The following is a 12,105-nucleotide window of genomic DNA, read 5'->3' on the forward strand; positions in this document are numbered from 1 at the left end:
GCTGCCATGTTTTCTGCTGTGACAGTACTAGACTAAACCTCTGAAACTGTAAGCCAGCCCCAATTAAATGTTTTTCATTATAAAAGTTTCTGTGGTCATGGTGTCTCTTCCCAGCAATAGAATATTGCTAAGATATCTACTAGCACAAAGATCCTATGTTCATAGGGTCGTTTGTAATTGTAAAAGACTCAAAATGCAACCAGCCAGGTGTTGAGGTTTGGTCTTTTGCCAGCTCTTGTAATGCTAAGTGTGGACCCCCAAGACCTGGAGTCTGCATATAGCCCCTGTGATCCTACTCCCAAGTTATTTCTGATTGGTAAATAAAGATGCCAACAGCTAATAGCTGGGCAGAAGAGACATGGATGGGGTTTAGTTTTCCTGGGCTTGGGGTCAGAGAGGAACCACAGGGGGAGAAGAAGACAATGCAAGAGAACACAGAAACAGCCATGGGTGAGGAGTAAAAAAAGGTGACCCTGTGGGCTGGCCAATTGGAGTTAAGAGCAGCCCAGATGAAACATAATAAGTAATAACTTGGGGTTATCACTAGGAAATAGATTCTAACAACAGAGAGAGTAGTATCTGCCTTATCTGCCCTGCTCTCGTGCTGGTTAGGGCTTATTGTAAATATAAAGGTTGTGTGTGTCTTTCATCTGGGCACTTAAATAGCCAAGGTGGGGTAGAAACCTCAGGCTGGAAATAAATTTTACAACAGCCAAGTGTTGTAATTATTGACACTAAAGTTCCAGAAGGACCATTGTCAAATTTAGTATAGTTTTTGATAGATGCTTTTCACCATCTAGTTAGTTAATATTATGTTATCTCAACGTACTTTTGCCAAGATCATAACAGCCTTGAGATTTAGGCAGGCTAACTCTTGCTGTTCACATTTTGAGCAGAGGAAAGTGGTATTCAAATGTGTAAGAGTTAAAAACAAATGAGGAAGACCGAGAGCTCTATCTACCCATGTGTCTCACACTTAGTGGCTATTGTGTGTGAAAGCTGTTTCCATGGTCAGAATCTGAAAGGTAGTTGGGAACCCAGACTATTCAGTTAAATGTTTCTGAACATTATATAACCAAGAAAGCGTATTTAATAACAATTTTAAAAACATGTAAGGGGATAGCAAGATGGATCAGTGGATTAAAGGGATTACCACTCAAGTGTGAGCACTAGTATTCAATATAGAAACCAGGAAGGCATGGCAGCCCACTTTCCACTGTACAGGAGGCAGAGATGGGATCCTTAGACACGATGACTAGCTAGACTAGCCAAATCTAGCAAGCTCCAGGGGTCATTGAGAGCCCCTGCCTCAATAAATAAAGGGGAGAATGGTGGAAGATGCCAATGTCAATTTCTGGCCTCCTTGTGTATACACACACACATGTATACCACATACACATGCATGCGCACATGCACACACACATACACACAGGGCCTAGGGACAAAACTCACTTAATAAAGTATCTGCAGGGACCTACATTTGATCCCCCAAATCTTGTTCTTTTTAAAATGTACCATATACTTATAACCTCAGCGGATGTGGAGACAGGAGGATCCTGGGCCTCACTGACCAGCCAGGTTTGCCTACCTGGTAAGTCCAAGGCAAGAGAAAGATCCTGTTCTAAGAAACCATTGTGGAGTGAGATTTCAGAATGACACCTAAGTTTGTCTGTCCCCTGACCTCAACATGCAATGTCCATATCTATCTGCACATATGGACAGGTACATTCACAGATCCTAAGGTATATTTATAATATGTGTAAGATACATTAGAAATATGGTTGTACCTACATGTGTATGATGCATGTGACTATCACAGTGACCACTACTACTGGCCTCACAATGAACACTACAACTGAACTGATGACTTTAATTATCACGATGGTCATCTGAGACCTACTAACCAGCTTAACGAACACAACAACTGACCACCTCAATAGCCATGTCAGTCAATGTGGTTGTCATTAGGGTGGTGAGTTGTAGTGGTCACTGTGGTGGTCATTGAGGGGGTCAGTTGTAGTGTCCACTGTGCCAGTCAGTAACGGTCAATGGTGTAGCCATTGAGGTGGTTGGTTATAGCACTTACTGTGATGGTCAGACGTAGCGGTCATTGAAGCGGTCAGTTGTAGAGATTGCAGTGATGGCCAGCCATATTGGTCCCTATGGCAGTCATTGGCGTGGTCCATTGTAATGCTTACTGCAAGGCTTACCCATAGTGGTCATTCTCTGAATGAGTGAATGAATGGATGGATGGATGAATGAATGAATGAATGAATGAATGAATGAATGAATGGAGACAGAAAAAAGATGACCATAAAAAAGAAGGAACAGAGGCCACAATTTTGTATACAAAATTCCCAGAAATGATTGACAGGGGAACAGCAAATCAGAGAGCTGTGGGCAAAAAAGCAGCACAGGAATCAGGAGATGTGAGAATGTCAGGCTGTTGCCTGTGTGGACGCAGAGCAGCAGGCAGGAAGTGTAGTAGGATGAGGTATGGTCTGAAAGAAAGACTGGAGCTCTGTTGGATGGGGGTATAGTTAATGGGAAGCTGCGTGTTTTCTCCTCAGATCGTTTGAGTGGCAAACATTCTGCAGGATCATGCTCAGGGTGTTCCTGGGTCACATCTCCAATCCCCAGTCTATCATGTCATCACACCTGATGATAAATCCAAACCTCTTCAGTGAACACAGGAAGAGAGTTGGAAGGGATACAGCCTATTAGGGTATGGTGGAGACGCTAGCTACAGTGTCTGTGAACTTTGTTTCCCTCGAGGGAACCAAAAAGGACTTAGCTGGGCTCCTTGATGGAGCGGGAACTTGGTAGGTGATGTAAGCAGAAAGAACAGGAAAGGCGTACCTCTCAGGTGTACCAGAATCATGCAGATAAAGCCTGAGACTGACAGGTGTGCGGCACAGAATTATCTGCAAAAATGACAGAGATGGGGGTTGGGGATTTAGCTCAGTGGTAGAGCGCTTGCCTAGGAAGCGCAAGGCCCTGGGTTCGGTCCCCAGCTCCGAAAAAAAGAACCAAAAAAAAAAAAAAATGGCAGAGATGATAATGTGTTCCCTGTGAGAGGAGATGACCTTTGGTTGCCCTGACAGCAGTGACCTGTGAGGTGAAACAACGTAGATGATGGAGACGGGGACAAAGACAAAGATTAACATAAAAAAGCCCCCAAATCAAGATAAGAATGAAAATAGATAAGAATAAAATAGAAAGCAGAAAGGAAGATTATGCTGGGCAGTTTTCTCTCAACTTGACACAAGCTGAAGTCATCTGAGAGGAAGACCCCTCAATGGAGAAAAATGCCTCCATAAAGTGGGGCATTGTCTTATTAGTGACTGATGGGAGAGGACCCAGCCCCTTGTGGGTGGTACCATCCCTGGGAGCGTGGTCTTGGGTTCTGTAAGAATGAAGACTGAGCAAGCTGTTGGAAACAAGCCAGCAAGCGGCACCCCTCCATGGCTTCTGTATCCGCTGCCTCCAGGTTCCTGTCCTGCTGGAATTCCTGTCCCAACTTCCTTCTGTGATGAACAATGATGTGGAAGTTTAAGCGTTTAAGCTGAACAGACCATTTCCTCCCAAAGTTGCTTTTGGTCATGGTATTTTATCACAGCAATAGTAATCCTAGCTAAGACAGAAATGGAAGTCGAAACAGGGTCACATCATCAAGAAAAGATCCAGAGACGTGAGCATAGAGAAGTAGGCAGAATAAAATGTACACAAATAATAAAGGGGTGGCCTAGAACCTAGAGGTGAGAAAGATGTATTGGGGAAGTGGTATAAATAGGAAAGAGGAGAGAAAAGAAGAAACCACAGGGGAGGCCCGCAAAGGCATCTGGGTACAAAGGTGTAGCTAATCTGGGGTTTCACTGTACAGTTCTGAGGCACCAGAGTAGCCCTGTGGCTCACCCCGATTATAGTAAGCTTTACCTCAGTATTTCATCCACCCTTGGGCCGCAGAAATCAACCACAACCTAGCAGTCCTTAAACACAAGTCTGTTTTCTGAACTCAGTGCCCAGAGCCTCTGTCCGAGGTACTGATGTTTTTAACCTTGGATGTCTCTCACAAACTTCCAACTACAGATTCAGTGTTTTTGAAACCAAGTCCATCATCTGGGCCACCATTGTTTCTAGATCTAATAAACTACATATGTAAATTGGAGATTATCACAATCATTTAGGAGTGGAAGATATGCAGTGAGGAACCACAAAGGGAAATGTATCTCAGAGGTAGAGTCATCCTTCAACACAGACATGTGGAGTGTTATTAATGTTTGGGGGTCTTTAGAGGGGACAAAATAAAAATCCCTTGCCAACTGCAATTAGAAGCAGGAGTAGAGATGGCAAACGTTTGTGTCCCATGTGATTCCCAAAGGGTATGCAGAAAGGATAGTTTGGAAGATGACAAGCACCTAACGGGTGGACGAGTGTACCCCAGGGTCTTAGGACAGAGGTGGTTTACAAATCACAGGCACTGTGGCAGGTGACCATGGTTCAAAAAGAAAATCAGACTGGCTTGGGGACAGCCCCTCAGCCACAGGATGTTAGAAACCTGAAACCAGTTCCCGCTCGCGCTACACTTGGTCGAGCACTTTGTCTCAAGGACTGGGTCCAGTGAGTTCAGACCCCAAGACCAATGTAAAAAGCTGAAAACCATGGCCCACACTTGCTATCCTAGAGATGGAGAAGCGGAAACAGAAGTTCCTGTGGGCCTGCTCACCAACTAGTTGATGTGGTTGCAAGCTCCTGGCTCAGTTGAGAGGCCTTGTGGCTTAAGATAAATAATGTGAAGAGCAAGGGAGGAAGATACCTGATACAGACACATACACACATGTTCATGCACACACACATACACACATGTACATGCATACACATGTGCATGTACACACACATACACACATGTGTATGCACACACATGTTCGTCATGCACACACATGTACATGCACACACATACATGTATATTCACACACATACACACATGTTCATGCATACACACATACACACATGTACATGCATACACATGTGCATGTACCCACACATACATATATACATGTACACACACATACATGTACATGCACATACACATACAAACACACATACATGCCCCCAGGTTTTCCAAGCAGTAATGCAAATTGATGTAATATTTGTGACTGTCATTTATACTTTACAGTTATCAGACCGCTGTCTTTGCTTTGTAGATACCATAGCTGTTGGAAACAATCCTGTTCTGGGGAGAGACGGAGGAAGAAGAAGTAAGGAGAAATGGAAATTTACTTATCTTCATGTTATAAATGAATTCATTTCTGAGGTTAAAAATTATTATTATTTACTCTACCTTAAAAAATAGGACAAAATGAATGTTTTAAAAATGATAATTTAGGTTTTTTCAAAATATTATATTTTCACCATTTTTATTGCGCTTTTAAGTGTTCCTTACAGACTAGTATACACCTTTCAAGAATATATCAATGCATATATTATCATAGGATGGAATGGCATTATTTGCATAAGTTAGGTAATTGTATATGTTTTCCTTTTCTTGCTTTGTAAAGAAAAAGATCATAGCTGGTCAGTTGACACATTCTATGTTTAACATACTCTTTACTTTGACATAATAATGCTGATTACATCTGTTTAATGTGCACTAACTTGTCATAAATAACAGGTTACTTTATGATCTTTTCTTTCGTGTATTAAAGTACTTTGATCATATTTACCCTTAGTCGAACTGCCTTAAGCACGGCTTGAGGACCCTATAGCATCCACGGCTTTCATTTTAGCGTGGCAGTAATTCCTCACTCACTGCCTGTCGTGTGCTCCTCTCTCCCTGAACTCTGTTGCCGAACAGCCTCTCTCCCTTACATTGCTGAACACTGATAGAGATCTCTCTATTCCTACACACTGTTGACTCCTGGGCACACGAATCTCTAGGATTTCTGCCCCATTTCTCGGCTTTCTGGTGAGTTTCTTAATAGAACATTTGTCCTAGGGAAGTTTGAAGCTTCTTGTACTTAAATCTATTGTCATTTTCTGCACACTGGTTCCTAGGTTTCATACTGAAGTTGTAGTCATTTGCACCTGTAGATTTTTTTTTAAAAAAAGGTTGTTCCATATTTGACTTTAGAGTGCTTGCAAGAAATCTGACCATTTTTAAATGTTACATCCCTAGTCCCCGTGAGATTTGGCTCTTTGTATAAATGGGAAACAAAAATCAAAAACTCATTAGGGTGTGTTGGGGCACACCTTTAATCCCAGGCCTCAGGAGACAGAGGCAAGTGGGTCTCTGTGTTCAATGCCAGCCTGGTCTACAGAGTGAGTTCCAGAGTAGCTAGGGCTACACAGAGAAACCCTGTCTTAAAAACAAACCACCAACAAAAAGAATCTGAAAGCCGTTCCCTATGCTGTTGTGCAGTACTGGGATTGCTGCTTGCCCCCTGTTCACGTCTTGGTCCCCACCCCTTCCACCTTTGCTACCTGAAGGAGCTCCAAAAATGAACAGAGAAGAGAGCTCAGAGCTAGAACCATTGTGATGACTTGCTGGGAGAGGATTTTAGAATAAATTCAAGATAATTTCCTCCTATCCACTTAGTCCTTTGGAATCTCTTATTAGAATTACATTCATCTTATGAATTAATTAATTAGTTGCATAAATCAGAGAATCTGAGAAAAACTGTTTTCTTCCATAAAGAATTTTCCTTATATAATTTCTGCATGTTTAAAAATTGTATGTTAAATAACTATGCTTCTGTGGATATTTTTCAATGATGACGGGCATCAATTTATGTGAGGTAAGACTCTCAAAATCTTTATTTGAAGCCCCTTTATTGCCTACCTTCATGAGAGGGAATCACATTGCTACTCTTTCAGCATAAAATCTTGCAAGTTTATATGGGTTAGGGACCTAAATCCAACAGTGTATATCATGGTCAAAAAAAAATCATCCAGTAAGATAATCTGCCAGAGATAGGGAAATTTGCTTTGGAAATTAGCTTCATGAGAAGTAGCATTAATTTCTAATTGCAAGATGCTCGCAATGACAGATGTGTCATGGTGGACAGGGCAAATTGATAAGGTTCTGAGTAGAAGAGACCCCATGCTTCACTAGAGAGCAATAGGTAACCTTGTCACAGAATCTCTTGTTTGAACACTTCATCAGATCGGATCTCCACAGTAAGACTTACAGTGCAGAATACTGTCTTCCGAAGCAAACCCCCCCCCCCATTTGCTTGCTTTTTTGCTTTGCTTTGCTTTTGTGAGATAGGATTTCTCTGTGTAACTGTCCTGGCTGACCTGGATTTGCTTTGTGAACCAGGCTGGCCTTGAACTCACAGAGCTCCACCTGCCTCTGCCTCTGGAGTGCTGAGATTAAAGGTGTGTGCCATCACCCACCTTTTTAAAAAACTTCTTTTTAGATTTATTTTATCAAACATATGAGATATATTCTCTGAAAACTGGTATCAAGCTAGGGTGCTGGTACACATTCACTCCCTCTCCGGAGGCTGAGGCAGGAGGATGTTTCTTATTAAAATCATTGAAATTTTAGGTTTAAGCAGAAACTACATTTGTTCCTTCATCCTTTCCAAACCTGGTTCTCTTAAAGCTCTGTTCTTGCACAGATGAAGCCATGGGTAAGATCGGAAACTATGCTTGGCCCTCATGGCAGCATTAGAATGCCATTTCTCACACACAAACACACACACACACACACACACACACACACACACACTCTCTAACTGGAAACTATAAAAAGCCAGGTGGTGGTGGTGGTGCACATCTTTAGTCCAGCATTCAGGAGACAAAGACAAATGGATCTCTGTGAGTTCAAGGCCAGCCTAGTCTACAAAGCAAGTTCCAGGACAGTGAGGGCTACACAGAAAAACCCTGTCTTGAAAAAAAGCAAACAAATAAAACAACCGCAATGAAAGAAAAATAAGGAAGGAAGGAAACAAAACAGAACTCCCTGGAAACTACACAGTGGACATTTGGGATGAGGTCAGTGTGGTTTTTCTCAGTATCCCTTGAAAAGACTCCCATACTTCGAGACAAAACTTCCTTCTGCTGATCCAGCTTCCTGGAGTTTCCACCACTCTTAGTAATGCCATCAACTAAGGCTCAAGTGTCCAGCACACGAGCCTTTGGGAACATTTAAAATCCAAACCTAACAGGCTTGTGTTGATCCCCAGCACACGGCAAACCCTTAAGTGCTATTTCTCATTATTATTATTTTCAGTGTGTCCTTGGGAAACAAACAAACTGCCTGAAGTTATTTTCTGTATTAATTCTAGAGTAAATGAATTGAATCAATGTCAGGATGAAGGAAATGGCATCTGGGTAAACCCGGGCGTCTTAGCGGGTATCTTAATTTGGGTTACTATTGCCATGGTGAAACACTATAACCATAAGGAACCTTGGAAGGAAAGGGTTTATTTTACTCACAGTTACATACAACAGCATGTGCTCAAAAGCAGTGAGGACAGGAACCTGGAGGCAGGAGCTGAGGCAGAGGCCATGGAGGTGCTGCTTACTCTCTTGCTCTCCACAGCTTGCTCAGCTCAGCCTGCTTTCTTAGAGAACCCAGGACCACCAGCCCAGGGATGGCATCACCCACAATAGGTTGAGGCCTCCCCCATCAATCACTCTGTAAGAAACTGCCCTATTTCCAAGTGGTGGTGGTGGTGGTGGAAGCTTTTAGTGGCAGAGGCAGGAGAATCTCTGTGAGTTCAAAGCCACTCTGGTCTACAGAGCAAGTTCCAGGACACTCAAAGCTACACAGAGAAACCCTATCTCAACAAACCAAAGATAGATGATAGATTGATAGACAGGCAGGCAGAGGATGGATAGATAGATGACAGATGGATAGATGAGAGAGAGAGAGAGAGAGAGAGAGAGAGAGAGAGAGAGAGAGAGAGAGAGAAGAAAATGCCCTAAAGGCTTGTCTATAAGCTGATCTTCTGGGAACATTTTCTCAGCTGAAGCTCCCTCCTCTCTGATGACTCCATCGTGTGCCAAGTTGATGTGATGCCAGAGTGCCAGGTTAAATATCAAAGACTTGGTAATTACAAAGCTATGAGCTATCTATTTTTTTTTTACTATGCATTAGACTTTTTATGAGTAACAGTAGCATGGGAAAGCTGGAAAGTACTATTATGTACATTGTAATCTTTTAGAAGCATTGGGTTTTGGTTTTGTTTTCTATTTCCTCAGGGAAAAAGAGAGAGAGACATGGAAACTACTTAATACGGAACATCAAAATCCCAATGAATGCAAGCTGGAAAACAGGTTAATGACAAAGCATGATACATTTTCAATACTAAATTTTCATTCTTTATATTGCATACTTCTAATAACAAACCCATTTCTTTGACTGCTTGGTGAAGTCATGGTAACCATTGAGAAATAATCACAATTTAGTCAGTTTCCAAAGTATGTCTGGGAAAGGGACCAAAGATGACAACTCCACCAACAATTGATGTGTTGACATCTCTACAGTCAGACGAGGTCCCTACAGCCTCTGCTGAACCTTCAAAGACAGAAACAGCTATAAAGCAAAGTGGAACAAACACCACTGAGTGACAGGTGACACCGTTTACCCTCCTCTGGACCAAACCCATGTGGTCACTGTGCAGACATGAGCCTGTTAGTTCTTCCCTTATGTCTCAGTTGGACTCATCTGTAACGTGATAGATTGGCTGTCATCTGGGTCAACCCAGCTCTTTGGGTGACTTCACAGTCTATGACTCTCACTGCACCTTGGCAAGCATGGTGGATTCCCCCTTTCTTGCCTGTGCAGTGTCTTCAATGGCTCCTGGGTATAAGCAACTGGAGGGAGAGGGAGAGGGAGAGCAGCTTGTCCTGTCATTGTTCATCTCAAACATGAACTGCTGTCCGAGTCAGTCCCTCAGCCCCTCACTCCTGCCCCACTGCCCCACTGCCCCACTTGCAATTGGCAAGTGATTCTACAGCTTGGCCAAGCTTCTCTTCCAGAGAATATTGCTGCGAAGAGGGGAGTTGAGCGCAGAGTGAGGAGGAGTCTGCCCCCACTGAGACCACAGTCTCTCCTCAGCCAGTCTCTGCCCCAGATCTGACAAATTATTGAATCATTGGTTTAAAATAATGTGTTATCTCTCTCCCTCCTTTCCTCCCTCCCTCTCTCCCTTTCTTCCTCTGTCTCTCTCTCCCTCAACCTCCCTTTCCCCCCTCTTCATGTGACTTTCTATTTCATTACATGTGGATATATGCTCACACACATGCATGTGTTTGGCCATACATTTCCCACTTAGTATAGCAGACACATTTCCCATGGTTAATAGTGACTAACTTGCTGTGAAATGAAGGCATAGAATGACCCTCCTAGAAGATCAAAAGCCTATTGCTGTCACCTCGGGCAGTGTGTCTCCCAGATAGACCCACCAAGTTCTCATCTGCAGAGCTCCTTCTGGCTACAAGAATCATGTTCCTTCATAAATTCCCTTTCTGACGCTCAGCCCAGCCATCAGCCACCACTGACCCCTCTAGGCATAACCTTCACCTCTATACTAATTCAGAGTGAGTCTGATAGCCTCTCCTTTCCCAACTTATCCAGGGCTGGAGGCCTATCTCCTGCCTTGGTCTTGTCAAACCTTTGGTTTGGCTTGAAGGCAATGTCTAACAACTATGTCTAGAGAAATGTAACCTCTCTCCTGGGCTACATATTGAGCCCCAGTCCAACTATAGAGTGAGACCCTATCTCAGCAAATAAATGAATAGCAACAACCAGAAGAGGAAAGAAAAGAAACGGAGGCTCTCTCGGGAGGCCTGGAGTCGGGATGGTTAATGCTGATAGAAGCAGGCTCCCTGTCTCCTTATTATGCTCTGTGCAGCCCCCTTAGACAAGAGCCCTGGTCCAGGATCTGCAGCCCCATTACATTGTTCATAGACACCCAGATGCTGGCTGATTCTTTGAGACAGCCCAAGACTCACACCCTGACAACCTCTCTCTCTCTGAAAGATTAGTATTAACTATTAACAAAATTATTTTTAAAATTGCATGTGGTAGTTGTAACTTTGGGGGTGGGTCTCTGTTTTGTTTTTTTAGTTTTCAGAGATAGGGGTATCTCTGCATAGCCTTGGCTGTCCTGAAACTCATTATGTAGACCAGGCTGGCCCCAAATATTCATCTGCCTCTGTCTCCCAAGTAGTCTTAGATGCCAGCTGTGGGCACAGGCTGAGAAGGAACAGACAGCCATCTATACTCCCCATCTTGCTCTTTATGTGTGCGTGTGTGTGTGTGTGTGTGTGTGTGTGTGTGTGAGAGAGAGAGAGAGAGAGAGAGAGAGAGAGAGAGAGAGAGAGAGAGATCTACTCAACAGCAGCAAGTTATAGCCAGAAGGAAAACTTAGCTTGCCAGTCATTTATAAATAAAGTTTTATCTGAACACTTTTATTTACATGTAGTCTGTGGATGCTTTGTAACATGACTGAAAAGCTGGGGAATCACAAAGGGAATTACGGACCAGACAACCTTGCATATTTACTGTCTAGACCTTGATCAGAAATGGTCCTGACTTCTGATCCAGATTTTGATGTGTTTCACAAGGTACTAAGCAGACTTCTGGGAAGTTAGTTTTAAATGGTGTTTTTGCAAAATGCCGCTTGCTGTGCGCGCACACACATGTGATGTTATAAATAAAAGACACACATGTTGTTTTCTCAGCTTTCGGAACAAGACATAGCAATCCTTCTTCACAACAAGGCAGAAAACGAGGTAAGAATGTTATTAATCACATTTTAATGAATGAGAATAGTTTTAAGTGGTTTGAGACGGAGTCTCACTATGCAACCCTGACTGATCTGGAACTCACTGTGTAGGCCAGTCTTCTCTTGAGCTCATCAAGATCCCCCTACCTCTGCCTTCTGAGTGCTGGGTTTAAAGACATGTGACACCATGCCTAGGCCTGTGCTTTTAATTTTTAATGTATTATACCGGATCACATGGGCCATTTCTATGCAAGTAAATAAGTGGACTTGGAGCATATTCCACCAGGACCCCTAGACAATTTGGCTCCTGCTTTTGTGTCATTTGTACATACAGTTTTGTGGGGAGGCATGGTAGGACAGGCCT

General features: G+C 43.0%; 1 protein-coding gene across 50 annotated transcripts in view; it reads left to right on the plus strand.

The window, feature by feature from the left end:
* Positions 1 to 12,105, plus strand: part of Sp100 (SP100 nuclear body protein) — a 66,755-nt gene that overhangs the window by 36,391 nt on the left and 18,259 nt on the right. For 23 of the 50 annotated variants that reach the window (NM_001401802.2, XM_087566815.1, XM_087566820.1 and 20 more), the window contains 3 exon segments: positions 5,205 to 5,258; positions 9,211 to 9,285; positions 11,698 to 11,748. In NM_001401802.2, coding sequence (NP_001388731.1) covers positions 5,205 to 5,258; positions 9,211 to 9,285; positions 11,698 to 11,748 — 180 coding nt within the window. 50 annotated transcript variants of the gene reach the window in all.

Source organism: Rattus norvegicus, chromosome 9, assembly GCF_021556685.1.
Source record: "Rattus norvegicus strain SHRSP/BbbUtx chromosome 9, alternate assembly SHRSP_T2T, whole genome shotgun sequence".
NCBI classification, from domain to species: Eukaryota; Metazoa; Chordata; class Mammalia; order Rodentia; family Muridae; genus Rattus; species Rattus norvegicus.